This window comes from Dermacentor andersoni, chromosome 2 (assembly GCF_023375885.2).
Source record: "Dermacentor andersoni chromosome 2, qqDerAnde1_hic_scaffold, whole genome shotgun sequence".
NCBI lineage: Eukaryota > Metazoa > Arthropoda > Arachnida > Ixodida > Ixodidae > Dermacentor > Dermacentor andersoni.
Window position 1 is genome coordinate 221,467,446 of NC_092815.1, and position 26,634 is coordinate 221,494,079.

Genomic DNA, 26,634 nt, shown 5'->3' on the forward strand with positions numbered 1-26,634 from the left:
ATTGAAACTTTCCTGCATCCTATGATGGCAAGATTTTACCATAGCCACCGCCAGACACATGAATGCCACACACCCACTGAAATTTGCAGCAGGAAGCATTGAACGGTAAAAGCTCCTTTTGCAACAAAGGACAGTAAGTGTGAACTGACTTGGAACAATTTTTTAAGTAACTTTCTCATAAATACGAGTGGGAATTGCATTAATTGAATAAAATTTATTATCGGCCTTTGCTGTCTCATGAGTATGTCAGATTAATGTATGAAAAACAGCACAATACATTACGAGGCAAACATCTAATGCTGGCAAGATGTTGCAATCTTAAATTATGATTTTGGATCTTTGAATACGGCACATTTCCGCTTGCCTCAGATTTACCTACAGCCACATTTACGTGATTGTGGCTAACAAACATTATGCCCCTCGGTTCTGCTCCTTCTCATTCATGACAACTACATCTTTGACAGTGTGCTTTATTGGGTTTTACAATTGTGTTTCTTTGTACGACGAGGTCACCACGATGGCACCGTTCTTCCCAAATCATCAACACAGGTCACATGACATGGCCAAAGGTCAGCATGATCAGCAGCTGGACCCCTCAGGTGGTAGCAGCAGCAGTTCCCGATAGCATGGTCGCAGTGACTCCCAACTAAAACGGCTGCGATCCAGCTGCGCAAGAATAACTCCAGCTGTATGTGGAAGGCCAAGACAGGGAACGCCAAACAGAGGGCACAAGTTCATCAGTGGGCAATTCCCATAATGCTCAAAATGTGCTGATTATTCAATGAACCACCAACGAAATAATTGAAGTATACCAACCATCCACTATACTTTGATTAGGCTGTTTGCGTAACAACCTGTCACATACTAACCAGCAATGCGCACAGCATCTGGTTTTTGCTGAGCCTTCTGCGGCACTCCGGCTGCCTTGTTGCTATGACACCCAATAATCACTTACATCTTATAAAAGCCTCGATGAAATTGCTTCCACTTTACAACAGGCAGCGAATCAACAATCACTTGCACACCGTGCAGGTGAAAAATTGTTGCTCCTTTTATGTGCTGGACTCATTGCTAGAGCCTAGTCTGTTGTACACTTGTTTCTTTGTGCAAGTATTAACTCAGGACCATGCCTTGAATCCAGTGATATAATGTCTCTATGGTTGGAATGCTAAGGTGGTTCACAGAGGCACTGACGCAATATGAACATGGAGTTTGTGCACTAGCTGTTTATTTATTCACTTATGCTTATTATACATAATGAAATGTGCGAACGGAGTTTGGATGAAGCGGAGAACGAAGCCGGGCTGGCGTCCTCGGCATTCTTCATCTTGTAGATACACACGAGCTATCGTCCCCCCCCCCCCTCTCTCTCTCTCTCACTATACATACATATATATATATATATATATATATATATATATATATATATATATATATATATATATATATATATGGTGTTCTTTTAGCTGCACCAAATTTTTAAAAATTGCATGTGGCAAATAGTAGAATTCTAACCATTAATCCAAATTACTCAATTAGGCGGCCATTACTTCTACAAAAAATTGAAATGCTTAACTGAATAATTAACATAATTTCACTAATTATTGTTCTAACTAATTATCTCCCAGCACATATTTCAATCTACAAATTGAGCTAGTGAGCTTGCAAGGCATATATAACAAATTCTGAGGACGGCACCGGCTTTGAGATATGCGCCGTCAAAGTTAGGGTAAAAGACACGGTTGTTCCACTTACTTTTGTAATAAAATGCTGATTTATGCGCTGAAGCACAAAAGTGACTGGAAAACCAATACATATCGTGGGACACATTGAAAAATAGTATCTCAAAACTTGTAGAATGCTGAGAATTCGTTCCAAGTGGACATGCCCCATGAGCTCACCAGCTACAATTTGTAGATTGAAGTATGTACAGTAACGTAATTATTACAACATTAATTGGTCTAATTACATTAAATATTACATTAAGCCATTTCATTTTTCATACAGGTATGGCCACCTCACCAAGTAACTTAGATCAAGGAATAGAATTATGCTGACTGACACGGGCAATATTAAAAAATATTGTGCAGCTAAAAAAAGCACCCTTTACACATTTAACAGATAATAAAAGAACATATATACAAAGATGTAACTAAAAAGTATGTCATGCCTCAGTAATGAGCCTGAAGCCACATATGAAAGTGTACATGATACATGGAACATATGCCTTAAAGACATGGTGCAAGTTATCATCCTGTGTGAAAATTTCATTTAAGAATTTGACAGTGTCTTGATCTAAAACTACTCAAGGTACACTGACACATATGGCCAAACTGCTCAGTCATAAAAGATGCTTCAATTATTTTTACCTTCTTTCCGTCCTTTTCACCATCAGCTAATTCATTTGTCCTGTCAAACATGGGACAACGCTGGTATTTTCGCAAGCTAAATTGGTCAATCTTGCTTACAGTATTCTCATGCTGTCAGAGTCATTTATTTTAGGTGTAAATACTAAGACATTCTCCATTAACTCGTATCCCCAATTCTTCCCAATCCAGGTCTCCGAATACCTCCTGTAAACGCACTGTGAATAGCATTGGAGAGATCGTATCTCCCTGGACCGTATGCTCACTGACCTGGACAGGCAAAGCAGAAGGGTGGGACAAAACATTAATCTGCAGAAAACTAAAGTAATGTTTAACAGTCTTGTAAGAGAACAGTAGTTTACGATAGGTAGCGAGGCACTGGAAGTGGTAAGGGAATACATCTACATAGGGCACGTAGTGACCACACATCCGGATCATGAACAGCAGGTTGCCATTATCCCTCAAGAGAAAAGTGTATAACAGCTGCGTCTTACTAGTACTCACCTACGGGGCAGAAACCTGGAGGCTTACGAAAAGGGTTCTACTTAAACTGAGGAGGACGCAACGAGCTATGGAAAGAAGAATGATGGGTGTAACATTAAGGGATAAGAAGAGAGCAGATTGGGTGAGGGAACAAACGCGAGTTAATGACATCTTATTTGAAATCAAGAAAAAGAAATGGGAATGCACAGGGCATGTAGTGAGGAGAGAAGATAACCGATGGTCATTAAGGGTTACAGACTGCATTCCAAGAGAAGGGAAGCGTAGCAGGGGTTGGCAGAAAGTTAGGTGGACGGATGAGATTAACAAGTTTGCAGGGACAACATGGCCACAATTAGCACCTGACCGGGGTAGTTGGAGAAGTATGGGAGAGGTCTTTGCCCTGCAGTGGGCATAACCAGGCTGATGATTATGATAAGCTGACAACCTATGATTTTGATGATGATATGTGATGTTTAATGGCACAAGGGCAAGGTGTGGCCAAAGAGCGCTATGCAAGTGGTTATGAGTATTTAATGGAACAATGAAGTGGAAAGTATTGACGGTATATGGCTGTATATGGGCCTGAAGGTATATTCACTATGCAGTGTGTAAAACATAAATGCATAAACGTTTTTGTGCACAGGAAGTTATACAATAAAATCTCCTTATGACGAAGGGGATTCACAGCATCGGTTCCGCAGGGGGCGTTCTTGCGAGACCCAGCTCGCACTATTTCTTCATGACGTTCATGCTAATCTTGACGGTAACATACAAACAGACGCCATATTTTCGGATTACGCGAAAGCGTTTGACAAAATAGCTCACCAACGCGTATTACTAAAACTTTCTCGTTTGAATTTGCATCTTGATATCCTAAAATGCTTGAGCAATTTTTAACTAACCGCTCACAGTATGTCTCATTTAATAACCACGATTCAAACATTACACTCGTCACATCAGGCGTACCACAGGGGTCCGTCCTTGGCCCCCTTCTTTTCTTAATTTACATTAACGACTTACCCTTGCATGTATCCTGCCATATCCGTATGTTTGCTGGTGACTGCGTTATTTACCGTGCAGTCAATACCATCACTGACCAAATAACTCTTCAATCTGACCTTAACCGCGTACAAGAATGGTGTGATGTTTGGCTGATGACACTCAACTCTAATAAATGCAAACGTGTCTCATTTACCCGTCGTCCTCATCCTCTTCACTTTTTTTCATCGGATTGGTGACGTTACCGTGGAATCAGTGGAATCCTACAAATACCTAGGTATCACCTTGACTAATGATCTAACCTGGGATGTGCATGTTACTAATGTTATTTCATCGGCTAACAAAACATTGGGATTTCAAAGACATCACCTTCGCCTCGCTCTATTGCATATAAAACTGTTAGCCTATAGATCATTGGTAAAAACGAAACTCGAATACGCATCTGCCATCTGGGATCCGCATCAAGCATATCTCGCAATGCCCCCGAGGCACTTCAAAACCGCGCCATTAGGTATATTCATTCCACCTACTCTTACAACGTCAGCATATCATCTTTAAAAAAAGAATCTTCCGTGTCGCTTCTATCCCTTCGTCGCCGCATTGCCACCCTTTCCCTCTTCCACAGGTTCTACTATTCGACGCTTAATCGAATACCATACATTGTTCCTCCAACGCGCCGGTCACGACGCATTGGCCATCCCCAGCAGGTAGCACAGCAACAATCACGCACAAATACATTTTCAGCCTCATTTTTCTACCGAACACCTAAGACTGGAATGGCCTTCCTCAACAAATCGCTGCCATCACCTGCTCTTCCCAATTTGGTCAAGATGTAACAACTTTTTATCTAAAGAATTGAATGCATTATGACACTTGTTTGTATATGTTGTATTTCCACCTCTTATGTAATGCCCCTACTACGGGGTCTTTAAGGAAATAAAATGAAATGAAATGAAATCTGCTCTCATTTCAAAAGTCGATGACTTAGAAAATAGGAGTCGCAGAAACAATTTAGTTATATACGGGCTAACTGATGATGATGAAGAGACAGCAGCTGAGCTTGAAAGTAAGGTAGTGACAGGTCTTTCAGGCCAAATTAGGATTAACTGTCTCTGGCGTTGAGAGGTGTCATAGAATTGGTCGCAAACTTAAAGATAAAAAGCACCCTCTGATACTCAAATTTTTATAGACTACCGAGAAAAGGCATCAGCATTGAAATCCACGCACAAGCTAAAGGGTTCCTAAATACCAATCTCTGAAGACTTTTCCACCAGAACGCGAGAAATGCGAAAGCACCTGTGGAAGAGTGCCGTGCAAGAAAAGCCTAATGGAGCCAAGGTAAAACTACAGGTTTTCCCACTCTATTTAATCCAAGCGCCAATCAATTTAATCCAAGTGCCAGTGATTTTAATCCGAGTGCCACTCAATTTAATCCAAGCACCACCCAATTTAATCCAAACGCCAGCCGAAATAATACAAACGCCAGTGAATTTAATCCAGGCATAACGGAATTCAAGAATCTTTGAATTTCACGACTTCTGAAAATTTGCAAACATATTATCAGTTAATACCTTGAAAATGAAAGAGTGAGGTGAGAGAACAGTAGCTATCCTGCCATGTGACTAACGACAACCTTTGGAAGTTTTTATTTTCTAATTTGTTATGAGAGTGGCACAGCAGATGACAATTCTCGAAATAGATTGAGAGGAAACGTCAGCATGAGTATGATGAGTTAATGATACACACGCGATTTGGTCATGGCTATCAAACGGAACAATAACGAGTGATTCGGTGATAATCACTAGGCCCTCGCTGGGAGGCTTCTGTCCCTAGCGAATACGATTCACTATTCTACTGCGATATCCAAAGCCTCTAATCGAAAACCTTATCATCGATACCACTAAGACACTCATGAATAACATTTATTTGCATAATACACCTAACTGATATGGTCGAATCACTAGTGAGCACAAGTGAAATATAATGCGCAGTTCAGGGTTCTCGGTGTTTTGCACAACAGAACTTCATATATATCGAATGAAATGCGATGAAACGAGTGACTCACTATGCCTACCATAAACTCGTGTGCTTAAGTCACTGGTGAATACTATTCACCTATTTTACTATCACTGAGGCAGCTCTCACTCGTTGATGCCGTCAGTAGTATCAATCAAGCTGTAGCAAGATGAGCACTTTTGTGTTACCACTGTTAACTGATACCGCCGAGTCTTTAGTGATCACTAGTGATGCGCTCACTGCGATGTTCTCCAGTTTTCATGCAGAATAGCATCATAGATATAAAATGAAATGTCATTCAGACGGCAATTCAATAACTATTATTTATTAACTATAGGCTATATATGCTACGCTAACCACTAGTGATGGAGAATAACTTTGTGTAATGTGATGGTCACAGCGATCATTCATGCACAGCGTCAATGGTATAAATGTGTCAATAAATGAGAGTTTAATCAGTCAACATTGTCAATTGACATCACAGAGCCATTAATGATCACTAGCGATAAGCTCTGTTCGGTGTTCTTGTATTTTTATGTAGCATAGCGTCATGCATGTCAAATGATACGTAATTCGAATGATGATTCAAGATTAATAACCTGGAGCTGCTAAGAATCAGTCACTAGTAATCACGAATAACTTTGTTTGGTATGAGAGCGGTTTCTGCATGGTGTGAATAATGGCAAACGTCCATTAATTTTGAAAAAACTGTATTGATGAGGATTACTCACAAAAAAGAATGCCTTACCATTTGATTACAGTATTAATGATGTCACACTTGCAGAAGTAACAGAATATAAATGTCTAGGGCTCTGGGTCACTAACAATCTCAGCTGGAACAAACATATTGATTTCAAAACGTGTAACGCTTTTCGTCAATTGTTTTTCTTAAGACGGGCATTGCAGTTATCCACTCCATTTTTCCGCCTCCTTGCTTACAAATGTATTGTTTCGCCTACCTTAAATTATTCTGCTATCATTTGGGACCCATTCACTAAGGCTAACATAAACAAAGTAGAGAGAGTTCAAAGGAGGGCTGCTCGATACATATATAATTATTACCAACGTACATCGATAACACATCTTTTAATCAAAGCTGGTCTGCCAACAATAAATCAGAGAAATCGTTCTGCAAGACTTAAATTCATGTACCAATTAATTAAAGGACACTACAGAACTGAACTCACCCATTTAGTTAATTTTTCGTCTGGGTATGGGACCTGACAACGACATCAACTAGCTTTAACTCCTTTTCGCATCCGTAATAACTGTTTTAAATACTCATTTCTACCACGAACTATTACGGATTGGAATAATCTCACTAACAATGAAGTGTTAGTGAGATAACGTCACTGACGTTATTCACACAACATATTACCTAGTCTGTGTTACTGCATTTCATAACTTTACTGTTCTTATTGTGTATTTTATTTTTTACTGTTTGATATCTTGTTCAAATGTTGTTTTCACGATGCTGGCTGCAGAGCTTCAGCCTGCACCCTTATTTCTCTTGTTTACATTTTGCCATTTTTGTGAAACTGCTTAATTCTTTTTTCCCACCCTGCTATAATACCGATACCGAGATTGCAGTATCAATAAACAAATAAAATAAAATAAATATTTGTAATTATGGGGTTTTACGTGCCAAAACCACTTTCTGATTATGAGGCACGCCGCAGTGGAGGACTCCGGAAATTTCGACTACCTGGGGTTCTTTAACGTGCACCTAAATCTAAATACATGGGTGTTTTTGCATTTCACCCCCATTCAAATGCGGCCACCGTGGCCGGGATTAGATCCCGCGACCTCGTGCTCAGCAGCCCAACACCATAGCCATTAAGCAACCACGGCAGGTAAAATAAAATAAATAAATTAGGGCTAAAGCAGCCAAACTCGCGACCCGGTGCCCATGGTGCCCAACGCGTACGCATGGCCGTGTACGAGTGGTTCATCCAAAATTGCTTCAGCCATGCCGGCTTCCGCGTGCTCGGTGATGACTGTAAATTCTGATGAATGCGACGCAGCCGTTGCCAGTATTGCCGAAGTTTGGAGCAAGCGGTCAGAATTTACGGAAGCTGTTGACGAATCAACGGTGGACGAGTTTGTGAGTGCAAATGATGGCGTCACGACCACGGGAGAGCCCGAAAATGAAGACTACATTGCTGACATCGTACCAAGCACAAGTGAAAGTGGGCACAATGAGCAAAGCAATGACAGTCCTTTGCCCACATCCTCTGAAGTGATTGGTGCGCTCGCGCTAGTCCAGTGCTTCTTTGCAAATGCGGGAGGTTGCAGCCTCAGCTGCTCTGACTCCTTAGACAATGTGGGGAAGTGCATGCATCGCAGGCACCGAAATCGCCCAAGCAGAAGAAAATGCAGGACTATTACATGTGAAACTAAGCTAGTTTCATCAATAAAGTGATTTTATAACATCCAATTACAGTAGAACCTCGGTGATATGAATCTCAAGGGGAGGCGAAAATATTCGTATCACCCGAAATTTCGTATCACCAATAAACGAGCGAAATCCGTCCCGAAACCATGAGACATGCACACACACAAAAAAAAAAACATTTATTTACGTGGAAAGAAGTCACGCATGTCCTTCTGAGTCTTCTTCTCCGCAAGGTCGGCTAACAGAGAATTTTTTGAGCTGAAGAACTGGGCTGTAGTGTTCTCACGCACAGTCTCGGATGTCACAGCACGCTGCAGAGTATCGAGAGCGTACATCGAGAATGGGCGCACAGGGCCGCAAGAAAAGTGGAGAGGACAAATCGCGCCCGACCGGTTGGGTTGGCTGGTTCGCAGGGCGAACAGACCAATAAACAGCGCCGTTAGCCTCGGGCAACAACAAAGTAAAAAGAAAAAGGCGAAGAGGCCACCCACAAAAACTAGAGAGAGAGAAAGCTTCACTTGCCTCGTCAGCCTCCCTTCTGCCGCGGAATCCCAAACCGGCACTGGCACATGCTGCGCCGGTGGCGGCTCGACGAAAGCGGTACCAAAGTTCGTATCACCCAGCGCGACGCGGAAAAGTGTTCGGAACATCCGAATTTTGGCCCATTGTACACAATGCATTTCGGCGGGGGAGTTTGACGAATTTGTATCACACTGAAATTCATATCAGCCAAGTTATTTAGCAGGCTTATATTTATTTAGTTTTATATTATTTAGCTTATTTAGCAGGCTTATATTAAATTATGCTCTATATTGAACTGAGAGGTGTGTTTTTGCGAGTTCGATATAGCCGGGTTCGACTGCATTACTTTATTATAGTCATTACTTAATTACATACATTATTGCCTGTACGTCTATGAATTTCGTTATATTCCATTTCTTTAAAAAGAGGTTTGACTGTACTTTTTACTGTCATGATCATACTATTGATACTCTTCCTCACCATAACTTGATGCACCTTCTTTTGTTGGTCATTTGTGCTATATAAGAAGTATTTTGCCCAAATGCCGATATGCTTCATAACATTATTCACATACTGCTCTATGCAACCCATTCTGAATTGAGTGCTGTGCACACGGCCGTTGACACACCACTGACACGTCGGCTGACACACGGTCGTGTTAGCGGTCTTATGCATAGCATTCCTTTATTCTCAATTCTACACCCTTGCCACTAACACATCTTCAGTCGTTGCCGCAACCACCCGCCTTACCCCCTCTTCCCTTTAGAGGAACCCTACCTATATATCTCTTTATCTATATATATATATATATATATATATATATATATATATATATATATATACATTGATTGAGTATATATTGAGTATATATATATACATTGATTGAGTATATATATATATATATATATATATACATATATATATATATATATATATATATATATATATATATATATATACTCTGCCGAGGAAAGCATAGTATGTCGCCTCGGAAACGACAAGTCCACTTGTCGAAACACTGGCTTCCATTTTTACCTTGTTCTCATCTTGCTCATCACCATTCTGAATTTGTTTCTTGTTCTGCCAACTTAGGTCCTGACCACCCCCAAGAAAGAGGGATATTCATAGCTGCTCATAGTGCAGTGCTGTGCAATAGATGTAACATCCTTAGTTGTGCTGTCCACCTATTACCATATATATTCGAATTTAGGCCGACAGATTTTTTTCAAATAATCATATTCCAAACTCTAGGGTTGGCTTAGATTCGAGGATTTTAAGAAATGCGGCAGTTTTTCATTGAAACTGCTAAATATGGTGCATAGCTAGCACCATCTAGAAAAGTCAGTATCGCAGTTGCTACTAGCCGTGCCAGTAGCCAACCGCACACAAGCGAAGGTGCCATTTTGACCTGTGTCGTGTCGGCCGTATCGGTGTGCGGCGTGGTGTTATCGCGATGGCACCGAGCCTGAGATGCCACTACAGTGCCGCTTTCAAGCGAAAAGTTGCGATAGCCGCAGAGGTATTGTCAAACCTTCAAGCCGGGCGGGACTTTGGCATTGACGAGAAAAATGTCCATCATTGGAGGGGACAATGACAGCAGCTTTTTGCATGTGCCGCAACGAGGATGGCATTTAACGGACCAAAGAAAGGCCGTCACCATGAAGTGGAGACAGTTTTGGTCGACTTTGTTCGGACGCAGAGAGCAGCTGCCCTTCCAGTGACAACAGAAGTGCTCCAAGCGAAAGCTAGGGAACTTTAGGGAGCCAGGGAGCTAGAGGCCTAACGCCAAAGGATTTTAAAGCGAGCCGGGGCTGGCTTCAGAAATTCATGAAGCACTTCAGCTTCAGCCTCCGACATTGCACTTCAATCACCCAGAAGCTGCCAAGCGATTTCGAAGAAAAGCTGATAGCTTTTCAGCGCTATGTGCTGCGAAAGAGAGAAGCGGCAGGCTAAAACCTTGGGCAAATCGGCAACGCTGACCAGGCGGCTGTGTATTTTGATATGCCAGTGGTGTACACCGTGAATGAAAAGGGTGCCAAGGAGGTGAAGGTGCGCTCTGCGGGCTACGAGAAGCAGCGCGCAACTGCGATGCAGTGCTGCACAGCTGATGGACATAAACTCCCTCCTTATATGATATTTAAAAGGAAGACACTGCCTGCTCGATAAATTTTCCCACGAAATGTCATTGTGCAGGCAAATGAGAACGGGTGGAAGACAGGTGCGATGGTGGAAGAGTGGGTTAAGATTGGATGGCGACGGCGCCCAAGAGCCCTTTTGACAAAGAACTCACTCCTTGTCGTTGAATCTTACTGTGGGCACTTGACCGACAATGCGAAGGCTGCGTTTGCCCAAGCGAACACGGACCTCGCTGTCATACTGGGCGGCATGACGGGCCAGTTGCAGCCACTTGATGTCTGCATCAACAAAACATTTCAAGGATTGTTTGCGGAAATATTACACGGACTGGTTGACTGACGAAGACCACATGCTAACGGCAATGGGCCGCATAAAACGTGCATCGCTATTGCAGCTGGCGGGCTGGGTAGCTGCAGCGTGTAACAACATCCCAGGTACTTTGACTGTGCGCGCCTTTAAAAAGTGCAGCATATCTAATGCGCTTGACGGTACCGAAGATAGTGCACTGTTTGAAGGTGACAGGGACAAGGAACATAGCGACGAGTCTAGCAGCGACGACGACGTTGAATGAGCTCTGCACGTTCAGATTCAATAAATGCTGTTTGCATTTTGTGAATGCTGTCCTCGCTTTTTTTGTTTGGCCTACATTCGAGGTAATATATTTTTTTTGTTGGCTTCGGACTTTAGGGGGTTGGCTTAGAATCGGGGTCGGCCTAGATTCGAGTAAATATGGTATTTGTAGTGTTAGTCATCCTAACATTCATGTCTCGCTCATTTCCAAATCTCACAAACTCAATTATCCTGTCATACAAACCTCTAATACTATATGCAATTTTAGCGAGAGATCATGGTATCACTTGGCACTAACCAAAGGAAAATCCAGCACTCAGGACGATTTCATTGATTTCTGCTTCAAACTAACACAACTGACCTTTTCTCCGACACGTCAAAAGGATTTTCAGGAAGGAATCTGAAAGACAACATCACCCAGACACACTGTGAACATCTAACTCTCTAGACCGCACCGGATATGAAAGTTCTTTATCAGAAAGGTCTGCTGGCGGGAAGCTTGTTGGCACTTGCTGCCACTTGTGCCACTTTATTGGACCCTATTTTGGAAACTGCTTGTGCACCTAAGGCGTTCCACACTTCAAAGCGAAGCTTTCATCGCACCTGCACCAAATGAGAATTATAATCAGGTGTCGTCGACTGCAACATTCCATACACATTTCACATAAAAAAATTCTGACAAAACCCAACTCATGATGAATATCAACGTTAATGTGATTAGCACTGAAGCAATGTAGTGACACACCATATTGCCAATGCCGAAACGTGCATGCAGCCAGGCTCGTCTCTCACATTGCACCGACTGTGCCATCTAGCTGCATCGCCGCAATGTCTGCATGTGGCGTAAGCTCAATTTAGCTAACACCAAAGAAGTTTTAAATAATTGGAAGCACCGTGAAATGCACCCAATTGCTCTGAGAAAACTTCGTCATAGTGACCAACCACATTTTAGCAGACTTCATGACGTCGACTGCCTCTGGCCAGACGATGCCCAGCTTGAAAGCCTTCATTTAGCTTCTTCCAAACAGTGCAGAATACGCCCGCTTCATGACAAACAGGGGTAGCTGATGCTCACTGTTGTACATCTGCTACCAGCTTTCCCATGACAAGTTTCGTGTCACCGGAAAAACTTTTCAGCCACACACTCGACGGAAAAAGCTCAGTGAACTTGCCCTGGTTAATGGTTGAAACACTAACACCATTATCCAACTCCATATTGAGCAGCATGTCATTGACTACCACTTGAATGTGCATTGGCTGTGAGTTGGGCATTCAAAGCCTCCATAGGTAGTAAACTTCGTGCTCCTCACGCGACCGGCAGGTCGGCTGTGTACACGACTGTATCTGCTCTGGGCGTTTCTTCTTCCAGACTGAACTTTTGAAAACTCTAGCCAGGTGCCCTATCCGGCCACAGTTATGACAAATGGTGCTCCCGTGCCTGTACTGACATGCAAGATGGCCTCCCCCCAACAACAAGAACAGCAGCCACTGTCATTTTGCTACTGTCATTTTGCCTGGAGCCTAAGCTTGTTGACAGTTTATTGAGCAGGGATTTTTATGTGCAGCCTCCATAGCTATGAAGGTGTCACATCACATCATCACATCACTTTAATACCTTAAAGACCCCGGTTAGCGGGTATTACATAAGGGGTGGGTTTACAAATCAAGGTTACAGAGAGTGATCTTCATGAGAAACAAATGTAGTTAAGTTGTCCGCAAAAGTTGATGAACATGTGATGGCTGCAATGTCACGGGGAAGGCCATTCCAGTCCACTGCTGTGCGAAGAAAAAATGAGGCTGCAAAAGTAGTGGTGCGAGCATGTGCGCGTGCGATTGAGTAAGGATGGGACGTACGGGGGGATATGCGCGCCGGTGGGATGATATATGGTGCTTGATTGAGCGGACTGTGAAATAATTTGTGAAACATACAAAAACTGGCGATGCGGCGACGCACAGAAAGATTAGCAAGATCAGTTTTACGTTTTAGGGATGATATGCTTATGTCGTATGAATATGAAGCATGGATGAACCTAGTGGCACGATTTTGTACAGATTCTAGTTCGTTTCTTAAGTATGCCTGGTGCGGGCTCCAGATGGGCGCTGCATATTCTAGTTTCGATCTGATGAGTGATTTGTACGCGAGAAGTTTTATGTCTGATGGTGCGTAACGCAAATGACGCTTTAGAAAACCTAGGGATCTGTTCGCGGATGATATGATATTGCTGATGGGTGCGTTCCATGAAAGGTCAGAGGATAAGGTGACGCCTAGATATTTGTATGATTGAACTTGTTCGACAGTGGAGTGTGAGATTAGGTATGAGAATGATAAGGGATTAAGTTTGCGATGAAAGGAAACAAGCTTGCATTTAGTAGGATTAAGCTTCATTAACCAAAGATCACACCACTGTTGTACAAGGTTAAGGTCATGTTGGAGTGCAGTTTGATCAGAAATCTTTGTAATTGTGCGATAGATGACACAGTCGTCGGCAAATAAATGGATATGGGAGGATACATGTACAGGCAGGTCGTTAATATATATGAGGAATAAGAGGGGTGCGAGTACAGATCCTTGGGGGACGCCGGATGTTACAGGGAGGGAGCCGGAACAGCTACTTTTAATTGAAACAAACTGGGAGCATTTGTTGAGAAATGCTGCGATCCATGCGAAAACGTTAGGGTGCAAATTCAGCTGAGAGAGTTTTAGTATAAGGCGTTTGTGTGGTACTGTATCGAATGCTTTTGCGAAGTCGAGAAAGATTGCATCGGTCTGAAGGTTGAGGTCGAGATTAGAGTGTAGATCATGAAGAAATGTGGCAAGTTGGGTTTCACAAGATAAAGATGTACGGAATCCGTGCTGGGAAGGATGAAAAAGATTGTTAGTGTCAAGGAAGTGCATAATGTGAGAGTATATGACGTGTTCCATAATTTTGCATGGGACGCTTGTTAGAGAAATGGGGCGGTAATTTAAGGGGGATTGTTTGTTACCTGATTTGTGGACTGGAATAACCTTGCCCTCTTTCTAGTCGTCTGGTAAGATTCCTGTTTCAAGTGAAAGTGAGAAGAGCATCGAAAAATACACTGCAATAATTTCTTTAGTATTTTTTAACAGTTTTGAGTTAATATCGTCGACACCAGCCAATGATGAAAGTTTTAATTTGTCAATGAGTGATGAAATGCCAGCGACAAAAATTTCAACGGGGGCCATCATTCGTAGTGTCGCAGTAGGTGGCGTGGAAAGAGGCAGGTTGGCTTCTTCAGTGAACACGGATGAAAACGCGATGTTAAAGGTGTCAGCACAAACAGCGTCACTTATAATTTCGTCTTTATCGCTTGTAAGTGTGACGTCATGTGTTTGTTGCGGGTTTATGACTTCCCAAAATTTTCTAGGTTTAGTTTTTAGAATTTTAGCTAAGTCGTTATGATAAAATGTTTCTTGCGCTTTCTGAATTGCAGTGTAATAAGCGTCTTCCGCAGAATAGTACCTGTCCCATGCGCTCGGACTTCCATCATATTTCGCAGTACGAAAAAGGCGGTTTTTCTTATTTTCGAGTCTTTTTAAATTTTTACAGAACCATGGTTTATTTTTATTGGCAAGAAAGCTCACCGTGGGGATGAATTTATTAGTCAGGTCAGTAATTTTGTCCTTAATCACTAGCCAGTTGTCATTGAGGGAACGGGAACCGAAATTGGATTGGAAAACAGGTAGAAAATCTCGTAATTCATTATTAATTGCTTCATAATTAGCCTTATCGTACAAGTGAATTGTTTTGCAGAAGACGGGACGTGTTTTGGGGACGAAATTAAAAGTGGTATGAATGACTTTGTGATCGCTGATTTCTCGTAAATATGCGATAGATTTTAAGCTTTCGGGGTTATTCGTTGGTACAAGGTCTAGAATGTTTGAGGATTCACAAGTGACGCGCGTCGGTTCTGTTACTTGTTGGATGAGGTCAAAGTTGAGACAAACATTGATGAATTCGCTTGCTTCGGTATTTCCTGTGAAGCCTGACTGAGCCAATTAATGCTAGGGAAGTTGAAGTCTCCATAAAGGAGGATGTGTGCATTGGGGTGTTTTTTAGTAAGCTGGGATAATATTTCATTAAGTTCGAGGGCGAAATCTGGATCACTTCGAGGGGGCCTGTAGCATACCCCAAGTATTATTGCTTCGGGAGGGGCACCACACATTACCCATAGCGATTCCAGTTGTGAAGATGTAATGATTAGAGAGCATGATAGTTCTTTGTTAGTGGCGATGAGTACGCCCCCGCCACGTGCATCTTTGTGGTCATGGCGAAAAATGTTACAGTTCGGCAAGTCAGTCAGTGCCTCCGTATCTGAAATGTCGTCATTGAGCCATGTTTCTGTTAGTATCAGTATACTACTGCCGGTTGATTGTACTAGATTAGACAGGAGCACGCGTTTTGGAAGAAAACTACGTATGTTAGTATAAAGTACAGAAAATGAAAGATTCGCTCTTGCGCATTTATGGTGCTGATGGCGTGGTTGCTGACGGTTACATGATCCCTACGATATGGCTTTGACAATTCCTGGTGCAGTGTCAAAGATGTATCGCTGGGCTCCAATATGCAATGTTTTGTAACGTAATGAAAATGGTACGGATTTGAGGCAATGAGCTGTTTTCGGGCGGTTCGAACTGGACGCGTGAAGTCTTCCTCAATGCTGAAATTTGTGCCTTTTAGTTTTAGACCGTTTGAGAGGATAGATTCTTTAGTTTTGAAGGATGAAAGCTTCACTATGATGGGTCGTTTGCGGTTAGTGGTGTAACGCCCTAGTCGATGTGCTCGCTCTATATCTTTGGGCTCGACTATAAGACCAAAGCGTTCAAGACAGTGGCTTATGATTATTTGCTCCAATTGAACGTATGTTTCCTTCGGGTTAGTGTCAAGAAAACCGTAGAATATTAAATTGTTGTGCCGGGAACGGTTCTCGAGGTCGTCAAAGCGCTCTTCAATGTCGCACATACGATGGGTTAGTTGACCGGTCTTAGTGCTAATGGCGTCGACTTCTGTTCGGAGAGATAAAAGATTTTCGCAGAGATTTTCTAAGTCTGTGACGCGGGTGCTTAGATTAGCAACAGTGCGGTTTGTGCTCGTTACCTGGGTTTTGAGGCTCTGCATCTCGGATATTAGTGTAGCCTGGCCAGTAGACAATTTTTTTAGTTCGTCGAGGACAGCTTTTTCAGGAGCGGGGTTTCTCTCTACGTCCCCTGATAGCAGTAGCAAGGCGCGTATGACTTCAATACATTCAGAAATAAGTAAAATGCAGCACTGTGGGCTTGGCAGCTGCACCAAAAAGTAATCACTTGATTTTTTAGAAGGAGCTTGATACCAACTACTAACCTGCATGATCAGGATGAACTGGTTAGCGGTCTGTGTGGTGGCACAGCCGCGAAGCCCACAGTGCACGGTGGACGGTGGTTGCAGCTTTATAGGTTGCGCATATGATGTTGTTGACGGCGATACGGTAGCTGGATTAGTTTCGATGATCCACAGCAGGGCTGGAGGCGCTGCCAAACGTCCTGAAGCATGGGCGACAGGGAGGAGGCAGACGCTGGGTTCGCTTCCGTTGGCAGCAAGCACGAAGTTTCCCGAAGTGGCAGAAGAGGCTGCCAAGAAGGCAGACACGAGCAGGTCGACGATGACGTGGGCGAAAATCTGCATGATCAGGATGAACTGGTTAGCGGTCTGTGTGGTGGCACAGCCGCGAAGCCCACAGTGCACGGTGGACGGTGGTTGCAGCTTTATAGGTTGCGCATATGATGTTGTTGACGGCGATACGGTAGCTGGATTAGTTTCGATGATCCACAGCAGGGCTGGAGGCGCTGCCAAACGTCCTGAAGCATGGGCGACAGGGTGGAGGCAGACGCTGGGTTCGCTTCCGTTGGCAGCAGGCACGAAGTTTCCCGAAGTGGCAGAAGAGGCTGCCAAGAAGGCAGACACGAGCAGGTCGACGATGACGTGGGCGAAAATCTGCATGATCAGGATGAACTGGTTAGCGGTCTGTGTGGTGGCACAGCCGCGAAGCCCACAGTGCACGGTGGACGGTGGTTGCAGCTTTATAGGTTGCGCATATGATGTTGTTGACGGCGATACGGTAGCTGGATTAGTTTCGATGATCCACAGCAGGGCTGGAGGCGCTGCCAAACGTCCTGAAGCATGGGCGACCGGGAGGAGGCAGACGCTGGGTTCGCTTCCGTTGGCAGCAAGCACGAAGTTTCCCGAAGTGGCAGAAGAGGCTGCCAAGAAGGCAGACACGAGCAGGTCAACGATGATGCAGACGAAAATCTGCATGATCAGGATGAACTGGTTAGCGGTCTGTGTGGTGGCACAGCCGCGAAGCCCACAGTGCACGGTGGACGGTGGTTGCAACTTTATAGGTTGCGCATATGATGTTGTCGACGGCGATACGGTAGCTGGATTAGTTTCGATGATCCACAGCAGGGCTGGAGGCGCTGCCAAACGTCCTGAAGCATGGGCGACAGGGTGGAGGCAGACGCTGGGTTCGCTTCCGTTGGCAGCAGGCACGAAGTTTCCCGAAGTGGCAGAAGAGGCTGCCAAGAAGGCAGACACGAGCAGGTCGACGATGACGTGGGCGAAAATCTGCATGATCAGGATGAACTGGTTAGCGGTCTGTGTGGTGGCACAGCCGCGAAGCCCACAGTGCACGGTGGACGGTGGTTGCAGCTTTATAGGTTGCGCATATGATGTTGTTGACGGCGATACGGTAGCTGGATTAGTTTCGATGATCCACAGCAGGGCTGGAGGCGCTGCCAAACGTCCTGAAGCATGGGCGACAGGGAGGAGGCAGACGCTGGGTTCGCTTCCGTTGGCAGCAAGCACGAAGTTTCCCGAAGTGGCAGAAGAGGCTGCCAAGAAGGCAGACACGAGCAGGTCAACGATGATGCAGACGAAAATCTGCATGATCAGGATGAACTGGTTAGCGGTCTGTGTGGTGGCACAGCCGCGAAGCCCACGGTGGACGGTGGTTGCAGCTTTATAGGTTGCGCATATGATGTTGTTGACGGCGATACGGTAGCTGGATTAGTTTCGATGATCCACAGCAGGGCTGGAGGCGCTGCCAAACGTCCTGAAGCATGGGCGACAGGGAGGAGGCAGACGCTGGGTTCGCTTCCGTTGGCAGCAAGCACGAAGTTTCCCGAAGTGGCAGAAGAGGCTGCCAAGAAGGCAGACACGAGCAGGTCAACGATGATGCAGACGAAAATCTGCATGATCAGGATGAACTGGTTAGCGGTCTGTGTGGTGGCACAGCCGCGAAGCCCACAGTGCACGGTGGACGGTGGTTGCAGCTTTATAGGTTGCGCATATGATGTTGTCGACGGCGATACGGTAGCTGGATTAGTTTCGATGATCCACAGCGGGGCTGGAGGCGCTGCCAAACGTCATAAAGCATGGGTGACAGGGTGGAGGCAGACGCTGGGTTCGCTTCCGTTGGCAGCAGGCACGAAGTTTCCCGAAGTGGCAGAAGAGGCTGCCAAGAAGGCAGACACGAGCAGGTCGACGATGACGTGGGCGAAAATCTGCATGATCAGGATGAACTGGTTAGCGGTCTGTGTGGTGGCACAGCCGCGAAGCCCACGAAGCCCGTGAAGTCCTTCTGTGTTTTGAAGTTTGAATCTATCGTCTTCGTGAAGCTCACGAAGCCCGCGAAGTCCTTCTGTGTTTTGAAGTTTGAATCTATCGACTTCAACAGATGAGTTTGCACGGGCATATTGATGCCACTAACAATCTGATCGCGCAACATACACTCTCGAAATGTTGCGAAATTGCAGTCTTTGGCCAAGTTCTTCAGCGACGCAGTTTAGTCGCTAACAGTCTCCCCCTCTTTTTGGTGCCTCGAGAAAAACTCAAAACTCGCTTCCACTTCTGACAAGTGAGTGGCACAGTGCTTGCCTAGTACAGTGAAGATTTCAGTCAGTCCTGTTTGGGTGAGCTTGGCTGATGCCAGAAGGCTACGAAGCAGAGAGTAAGACTGTGGACCGCAGCATGTCATAAACACAGCTGTCTGCTTATCACTTGGAATGTTGTTCATGGTAAAGTACAGTTTGAAGCACTCATGGTATTCCACCCACTCCTATGTATGCAGGCCAAACGTGTCCAGCTTCTCGTTGACAGGCAGGGTGGCATATTATGTACTCTGCTGGCCCACCTCGTTAGTCATCCTTATTGCTACTCACCATAACTGTGCAGTCCTGAGACATGCCAGCCAACGGACTGACAAGAATGCATAAAGTTGGGCAGGTTTCATGCTAACAAGTCAGATCATGTGTGCTGTATTAATTCTCTTGAAACTGTGACTTATCACAATATGCTTGAGCATTTGTCTCATGGTTCAAGAGGACACATTGTCCAGATTGCCTTGCATCCTGTTGAAGGTGCAAGAAAGATGGCGTCTAGATTGTGCATGTGCTGACAAGCAAGCTGAGGAAAGAACCGGCAACCTGAAAGGCACTTTCCCTGCTGAAAAGTATCCCGAAGTGGTTTACAAGATTCCCTGTGCAGATTGTGAATCTACCTAGATTGGAGAAATGGGAAACTTCCAAAGGCAACTAAAACAACATAAAAATGACATCAAAACCACATGGCTTCAAATGCCATCACGTAGCACATTGAAAACATACATCATGTGATAAACTGGATAGACTGGGACAAGGAAAATATCATCAGAGAAAGGAGCTTAACAGCAAGACTGCGTCTGGAATCGCTGGTTATGCAAATGACAGACAACATGCTCAACAGTTCACAAGGCAATTTGGACACTGTGTGTGTACTGTTGAACCCTGGGACGAGGTCTCTAACATATATAAATGAACCTTGTAATGATTGGCTCATATTAAACAAGGAATATGCACAGATTCCAAAATTTCAAGCTTTGTGTGTTGTTTACATTGGTCAGTGACCTGTTGTACTAATGATGGTTTGACCTGACGAGATGGTGTTCTGTCAAACCCTTGCTTATTACTATAGACCCCACCTAGTGCGAGACCAAAGCAGTGGTTCTTTTAAAGTTGTCAGCAGGTTATCAAATGTGGTGTTGTAACTTCTGAACCATGCTGTTATTCTGATAATGACTGAAGGCAGCCCTCCCTGACCTAACTTGCAAGTGCATGCAATACCTTGGGGGCCATCCTTCGGGCAGCCTCGGGTCGTAGGCAGAAGCTGCGTAGCCGCTTGACCAGCTGACGCCACGTGTTGTAGCGACAGCATGCTGCAAGTGACAACAGGGATTGTTCCAGTGACAATTATTTGTAGGTGCAGGTATGGATGCACTACACGCTAAGAACAGCTAACACTATGGAACAACCATGTTATGTCTGGCATGATGCAGCCTCTACACAAAGCAACCTGAGAGACCATGCTTTAAGCACTATACCCTGACCCAATACTACAAGATTACAATTTTTTTTTTTTTTTTGCAGCTTGAGCTTTTTTAGACACATTTCACTGCCGGTTGTGAGTCTTGCACAGCTCTTGCCTTGATACTTCTCTGATTATGTAAGACCACAAGAGGACCTTTTTGTTGACTGTTTGTTCTGCTTGAACAGACTAATCCTAAGCAAACATAACTCAAGGTAGACTGCTACCACGAGCTGTCCATCATGTTATGGCCATAAGATTTCCAAACTGCATTTGAAGTAAACAACAGCATAACAGTATGCAGGGCAAAAGTTGCAATGTGGGTACAAGTGCATCAAGAAACCACATTCTGAGCGTTGATTTGCCAGAGCTTGGAGCAATGCTTGCTACTGATTAAAAACAATACAAAGGTTTGGGGTTGTGTACCCACATTAAGTGGCCAGGACTATGCAGCCTGCATTGCAGTGGCTGGCATACACTAATGAAGTCAACACCATTTGCCACAGTGGATGCACCAAAACATAGGCTCTTGCTGCCACATGTATGACGTGCAACCCACAGTGCAGCAGCAAAGCAACTGTGACTGACTTCAATGTTTCATGACCTGTAATATCAAGCACCCAGCTATGCTTTATAATATCCAACAAATGTAACTGTTGTAACTGCCAGTCCCTGATGGGACTGGCAGTTACAACAACTGCCATAACTGGTGATAATTTTTATGCATGCCGTAAAAAAATTTTTTTTTTGTTTTTAATCTGCTAATGTAATGTGTTGCATTCATCCTCTGCATTGATCCCCCTATGCTTGTACCGAATGTGTATTATATTATGTGTATTGAGAATAAATAAATAAAGATAGTATTACAACACGAAACCCATGTTCTTACGAAATAATAATTTAGAAGCATTTCTTAGGTAACTAGAGTTTTGAGATACACCAAAGTGTCAGAACAAAGGGTCTGCACCTTATCCTTGGCAAGTGTATATTACTTCAGGAACACATTCATTTGGGATAGATAGTGCATACTTGAATTAGGAAGGAACAGCGTCAACTAAGACGGTCACGAGAGGGAGAACGGCACTTGTCCTGTGTCGTTCGTCATCTTAGTTGGTGCTGTTCCTTCCTAATTCAAGTGTATATTATCCTTACACATTAGAAAGGTAGTGACTTCAGCGACGGGCCCGGTACTTTAACATCTACACTACAGTGATGGGGCCAGGCACTTTAACATCTGCACTACAGAGACGGGGTCCGGCTCTTTCCCCACATTGACATATGACGAAAATACGAACATATATATGGACATGTTGATATAAGAACGGTAATCGAGGTCCCATGACCATGATCGTATATGACAAAAGGTGGAGAAGAGCGTTTTTGCGATTTCGCTAAGTTCTATGTTTGGGGCCCCCCTGCATGCACGATACATTCTTGTTGCGCATGAATATTTTCTCAGCGACCAGTGATCAAATCTCGGAACATCTTGCGTGAAGGTTGGGCTGAAAAGTGGCTAGCGCGTGGCTCGTGAAGAAACGTTTTGGAATTTTTCCCAGAATAAGAAGACAACAAAAGAAATGTGGGTTAGTGTTTGAAACAATACCAGTTGTTAGCCTTACATGAGAAAATACTCAAGCATGACAAAAGAAATTGTGCATGCAGGAGGGCCCCAGACTTGGAACATTACGAAATCGCAAAAATAGCATGCTCCATTTCTTGTCATATAAAATGTTTTCCCCAGAAAACTAGAGCGTTTCATGCAGAGCTAAGAATTATTCCTTTGTGTCAACATATTCGCCCATCACATATAAGATTCTATAGAAAACAAAGAAATGGTAATGGGACTTTGATTAGCGTAATCTGAATACGCCCATATTGAGAAAACTTTGCATAATTTCGAAAATTTCACACAATTCCGACAAAATCACACCTTACTTTTTGGCGTTGATGTGACAGACACACATTTAAAGTGCAGCCACTTCAGGCACGCGTCCTACCCAATGGCGTTATCATGAACCCTTTGCCAACATGCACTACATGTCCAAAAACTACGATTACGCTTCTGAGTAATTGTCGCAGTGAGCGCGGCCCACCCATCCTCGGTGAAATAGTTCCAGATTTCACCTATCTCAACTCTGTCGTCCAGAACTGCTGAAGGAACTTTCTCAGGGGCGACTTCAATTTCTTTTTCACCAATCTTGTGTCCCTTTGGAGACATGGAACAACATACCCTCCAAAAAAAGCCTAAAATTTCGGCAAAGCACTACAACCATATTTATTAGCTATAAAACACTGATTTGGTGCCTGTATTCTTGCTTGGCATTCTTTTCTTGACGGTTTGTTGATGTTGATGTTGATGTTGAGTTTAATGGCGCATAAGCAACTAAGGCTATCATGCGCCAATCGCAAGGTATAATGTAGGAAAAAGCTGGGTAACCTCAGAAGGTCCTTTTCTGATAGAGGACCCCGAGGATTCCAACAAATTAAATAAACACCTCAGCCTTCTTCTCAGACATGAGAAGGTGGATGAGGTGTGTCACTGGATGTAAAAGAGAACAAGGTCACGCTTTACAATTTTTCAAGAAAACCGGCTTCTTTTAAAAAGCTAAATACATGAATTGTCCCAACCAGCGCATATTCACTTAAAATCAGTGAAGGATGAAAAGGAATACGTTCGCTGTAAAATGGCTTAAAATATTTTTTTCTTAATGTCTCAAGTTGTCTGCAGGAGAGTAAAATGTGGGTCACTGTAAGTTCGTCTCCGCATTTCTCACAAACTGGCTTGTCTTTTTTTGTCAGCAAGTAGTTATGGGTAGTGTGTGTGTGTCCAATGCGGAGGCGACATAAGACAACTTCAATAAAACGTTCTTGGTGTGAACATGACTTCCGCTCTTCTATGATGGGTTTAACAAGGCGTAGCTTATTGTTCGTTTGATTGTTCCATGCGGACTGCCATTTTTCTTTCAGTTTATGGCACACTAATTTCATGCAATCTCTGTAAGGGATTCTTATGTTTTTTATTGCCTTCTTTCGAGCTTTAGCTGCACTCTTGTCTGCTTTCTCATTTCCACAGATTCCTACGTGGCTCGGCACCCAACAAAATTTGATGTTTTGTCCCCGCCTCATGGCTCCTGTTATGTTATGTAGGATGTCACCGATTATTGGCAGAACTGCATTCCTAGGCTGAAGGGCTGTAAGTATGCTTAGTGAGTCTGTATAAATGATGCTGTTTTCAATGTTTTCATGGAGTATTCTTTCCACTGCCATGGAAATTGCATGACCCTCTGCAGTGAGAATTGATGCACATTGCGGCAGCCGTACGATTTTTTCCCAGCTATCCTGTATCACAGCACATCCCACGTAGTGTGCAGCTTTGGAACCATCGGTGTAAAATGCTCTATATTCCGCATATTTTTCTTTTAGTGCTAAATATTCTTGTAATATATGTTCCTGCGGCGTTAGGTTTTTCTGAAATCGTGTTAATGCAAAGTCAGAAACAGAAGGCAAGCAGTACCATGGTGGCAGCGGTTTGGGTTTCTGGGCAATATTAGGCAGTGTGTCCGTTACATCTAACTCTTGTAATTTCTCTTCAAAACGGAGAAGGAGTGGTCTGATAGCCTGGGGTTTGTTTGTAAATAATATTCTAGATGGGGATTTGTTAACTATTGGGTAACATATATGTTTTGGCAAGGAACGGATTTTTAGAACATATGAGCATGTCAGCATGCTTCTTCTGTCGGCAAGAGGGGGTTCGTTAGTTTCTACATACAAACTGGTTATTGGCGACGTCCTGTAGGCACCAGTTGACAAGCGTAAAGCTAAATTGTGTACTGGGTCCAATCGTTGCAAATAAGATGATCTGGCAGACCCATACACTATACACCCATAGTCCAAGGACGGCCGTATGACGGAGCGGTATATTTGTAAAAGGCATGCCCTATCAGAGCCCCAGCGTTTCCGTGAAAGGACTTTAAGTATGTTCAGTGCTCTAGAGGCCTTGTTTTTCAAAGTGTTTATGTGGGGTAGGAAAGTGAGCTTTTTGTCAAATGTAATGCCAAGGAATTTGTGCTCGTTTTTTACTGGGAGTTGGGTTTCATTAAGGTGTAAGGTGGGATCAGGCTGTAAACCTCGTTTCAGCGAGAACATAACAGCTACTATTTTCTGTGGGGAAAACTGGAATCCATTTTTATCTGCCCATGCTGATAGTTTGTTTATTGTTAACTGTAGTTGCCTCTCGCATGTTGCTGTGTTTGATGATGTGCAAGCAATCTGGAGATCATCAACGTAAACTGAATACATAATGGATTTCGGAATTATTTGTGCTAGGGAGTTCATTTTTACAATAAAGAGGGTAGTGCTTAAGATACAACCTTGTGGTACCCCATTTTCCTGACTGAACTTCCTTGAGAGAGTTGAACCGAGACGCACATGGAAGGAACGGTTGGACAAAAAGTCACGCAGGCAATTTAACATCCTGCCGCGAATACCCAGGTCTGCTAGGTCGCGGAGAATGCCATACCTCCAAGTAGTATCATAAGCCTTGTCTAGATCGAAGAAAACGGCAGGGCAGTGTTGTCTATGGATGAATGCCTCTCGGATTGTGTTTTCAAGTCGAATGAGGTGATCAGTTGTAGAGCACGTTTTTTTAAAACCACACTGATGGATGTCAAGTAGTTCACGGGAGTCTAAAATAAACATCAATCTAATATTCAGAATGCTTTCGAAAGATTTCGCCAGACAGCTGGTAAGGGCTATTGGCCTGTAACTACCGGGAGATGTCGGTGGCTTTCCGGTTTTCAAAAAGGGTACAATAATAGCATTTTTCCAGGCCTCCGGTATTTTCCCTTGTAACAGTATCTTGTTAAAAAAAATGCAGAAGTACATTTATAGCTGATTCGGAAAGATGTGCCAGCATTTCATAGTGAATTTCATCAGGCCCTGGTGCAGTTTGTTTCCCTGCAGACAGTACTCTAGTGATTTCTTGATGAGTGATTAAACTATTATACGGCTCATTTATGCTGCCACTAATCGGAAGCCTTTGCTTTTCAGCCACGTTTTTATATTTTAAAAATGACTCGGTGTAGTGTGAAGAACTAGAGACTGCAGCGAAATGTTCTCCTAATATGTTGGCCTGTTCCTCTATACTTGTTTGGATGCCAGGGGTTGTCAGGAGAGGAATTGTAAATGGGGAGTAGCTACCATGGAGCTTACGTACCTGCTCCCACATTTTTTTTGATGTGACTGTGCTATTTATTGATGAAACGTATGCTTGCCATGACGTCTTTTCGGCATTACGGCGGACGTATCGTGCTTTAGCTCGTGCCTTTTTAAAGATTAGGAGGTTGTCCTGAGTTGGATATCGGCGAAGGACACCCCAGGCTTTATTTTGTTTTCGCTTTGCTTCTTTGCATTCCCGAGTCCACCACACCTTGTGATTTTGTCTCACCACTCCTGAAGTCTGGGGGATAGCTAAACGGGCAGCGGCTAAAATACAGGTTGTGAATTTTTCATTTAGATCATCGACACTAAGGTCTTCAGAAAAGACTTCATCTAGATTGGCCTTTTCTCTAAACAGTGTCCAGTCAGCTGCTTGGAGCTTCCATCGTCGTGGTTTGTTTGGAATGATTGCAGGTGAGGATGGAAGAGTGATTATGACTGGTAGATGATCGCTTCCATATAGGTTATCTATGACGTCCCATTTAAAATCGTTAAAAATACAAGGTGAACTAAAAGATAAATCGATACAGCTCAT

General features: G+C 43.7%; 1 protein-coding gene across 4 annotated transcripts in view; it reads right to left on the bottom strand.

Annotated features, from left to right (window-relative positions):
* Positions 1-454: 454 nt before the first annotated feature.
* LOC126539993 (tRNA-queuosine alpha-mannosyltransferase) overlaps positions 455-26,634 on the bottom strand; it is a 121,623-nt gene continuing 95,443 nt past the window's right edge. For 3 of the 4 annotated variants that reach the window (XM_055075773.2, XM_055075776.2, XM_055075774.2), the window contains 2 exons: positions 20,642-20,733; positions 455-666 (listed from right to left, as the gene is read on the bottom strand). In XM_055075773.2, coding sequence (XP_054931748.2) covers positions 580-666; positions 20,642-20,733 — 179 coding nt within the window. In that variant the 3' untranslated portion in view covers positions 455-579. The remainder of the gene's footprint in view (positions 667-20,641; positions 20,734-26,634) is intronic. The other variant, XM_055075777.2, reaches the window with a different exon arrangement.